General features: G+C 29.9%; 1 protein-coding gene across 1 annotated transcript in view; it reads right to left on the bottom strand.

The window, feature by feature from the left end:
• Positions 1 to 1,381: 1,381 nt before the first annotated feature.
• LOC136796945 (odorant receptor 82a-like) overlaps positions 1,382 to 1,790 on the bottom strand; it is a 14,646-nt gene continuing 14,237 nt past the window's right edge. The window contains exon 5 of the mRNA XM_067052153.1: positions 1,382 to 1,525. Within this exon, the coding sequence (XP_066908254.1) occupies positions 1,472 to 1,525 (54 nt within the window). The 3' untranslated portion in view covers positions 1,382 to 1,471. The remainder of the gene's footprint in view (positions 1,526 to 1,790) is intronic.

The following is a 1,790-nucleotide window of genomic DNA, read 5'->3' as shown; positions in this document are numbered from 1 at the left end:
TTCATGATTTATTTAAAATAAAATACTGCACGGTAATCCTTAAAAAAAATGTTTACATCACAGGGGTATTCATGATATTATGTTAAATGTAAAATACTTTACTGTGTTAAATGTAATAAGTATAGGATTGTGAACAGTCATTTTAAATGTATTAGAGCTCCTAGCGGATTTTCTGAGCAACTTGTTTCAAAAACCTTTCCTTCCAAAACTTCATGTTATTGTTTACTTCAAAGTTTTGATTACAGTAATTTATGACAACATGCCTAAAGTAAGTGAAATGTAAATGTTGTGTGAAAGTTTAGCTACTGAGAGCCTTGTTTAAGAACATCCTAAACAATGCTAAGACAATCAAACAACAAATTACAAGCAAGTTACCTAACACCACAAGAAACAAAATGGTGACGAGCTCAGTTGGTTTGTGGTGTGACATCATTCTGCGTTTAACAGACCTAGTAACTGACTCTCAACCATGTTATATTCTATATCGTTTTAACATGAAAAAAGAAGGAAATGTTTCTGCATTTAACGTGCTTTAACATGTTAAACTAAACATCATGAATACCCCTAATAGAGATCATTTGGTAAAATAAAATATTACAATGTGATCACTATAAACTTTTTATATAATGGAGAGAAAAATAAAATAAATTAAGAAATATTTGATACGACTCAAAGCATTTAATCGCTTATCTTAGATAATTTTAAACATGATATTTCCATTCTCACTAATTACGCAAATGAGTTTCTAGTCGATAAAATCTTTTAGTTTTCGATTGATCTTTGTTGAGTTCTGTACTATCACTCCAAGTTATACAACCAGTTTGTAAGAAGAGTGATTAGCAAAATAAATGTTTCTACTCTCTTCTGATCGTTAAGCTGAAGGAATTGTGTCAGATAATTAACCTCAATACACAAATTGTAGAATTCACCTGCATCATTTACTGCTTTCTCTACTCTCTCTCAATGCACGCGAACGCATCTCTTCTTGAGACTGGTTAATGTTGTTTAAATAAATAATTTAATTTTTATCCATTTTAGTCTCAACACAATTTATTTTCCTTATAAGTCTAACGTTTCGGCCAATCCGGCCATCCTCAAGGACAATCTACCACAAAACAGCTTTTATTACATGTATCATCCTCAACAATTCAAAATACTTAACAATATTGATCTCGCGGCACAATACCAGATAGAACAAGGAGCTTCTTAGAAGGCCTAGGTGTTAGCATTGGGGATATTGCCATCTTGGTGGAAAATATTATTTTGGACTGTCTGGGGATCATACATCATCATGTGTGATTTATGAAGAGGGGAAGTTAACCTTAGTTATAATGGAATGTGATTTAAAACTAGGAACTATTAATAATTCATATTTATTTATATTGCTTTTTTATCTACTTGTATACATATGAATATTGATATGATATCTCCGAGCGTTACGTAACAGTGCAAATAATGATTTGAAAATATTCTATTCAGTCACGCTTGACATAAAAGCAGCCGTTGAATACGTGAACTTGAAAATCTGCAACAATAACATACTATATTAATTATGTAAATACAACAAATAATATTATTTATTAATTCTGTAAATACAACCAATAATATACTTTATTAATAATGTACATACAACCAATAAAACTTTAGTTTAAATATGTCATAAAAATTGCTACACTTCTTTTTTTTTTTTTTTTATGCTAGGTCTAGTAAGGAAAGATTTCATAAAAGTACCAAAAGAAAAAAAGAAAGCAGCTAAAGAGATTTATGAGAAGATTACTAAAACAGCGAAT

The sequence above is a fragment of the Halyomorpha halys genome, unplaced genomic scaffold (assembly GCF_000696795.3).
Source record: "Halyomorpha halys isolate HHAL.00 unplaced genomic scaffold, Hhal_1.1 Scaffold83.1, whole genome shotgun sequence".
NCBI lineage: Eukaryota > Metazoa > Arthropoda > Insecta > Hemiptera > Pentatomidae > Halyomorpha > Halyomorpha halys.
Note: the sequence above shows the minus strand (reverse complement) of the source record. Positions and strands in the feature narration are given on the sequence as shown.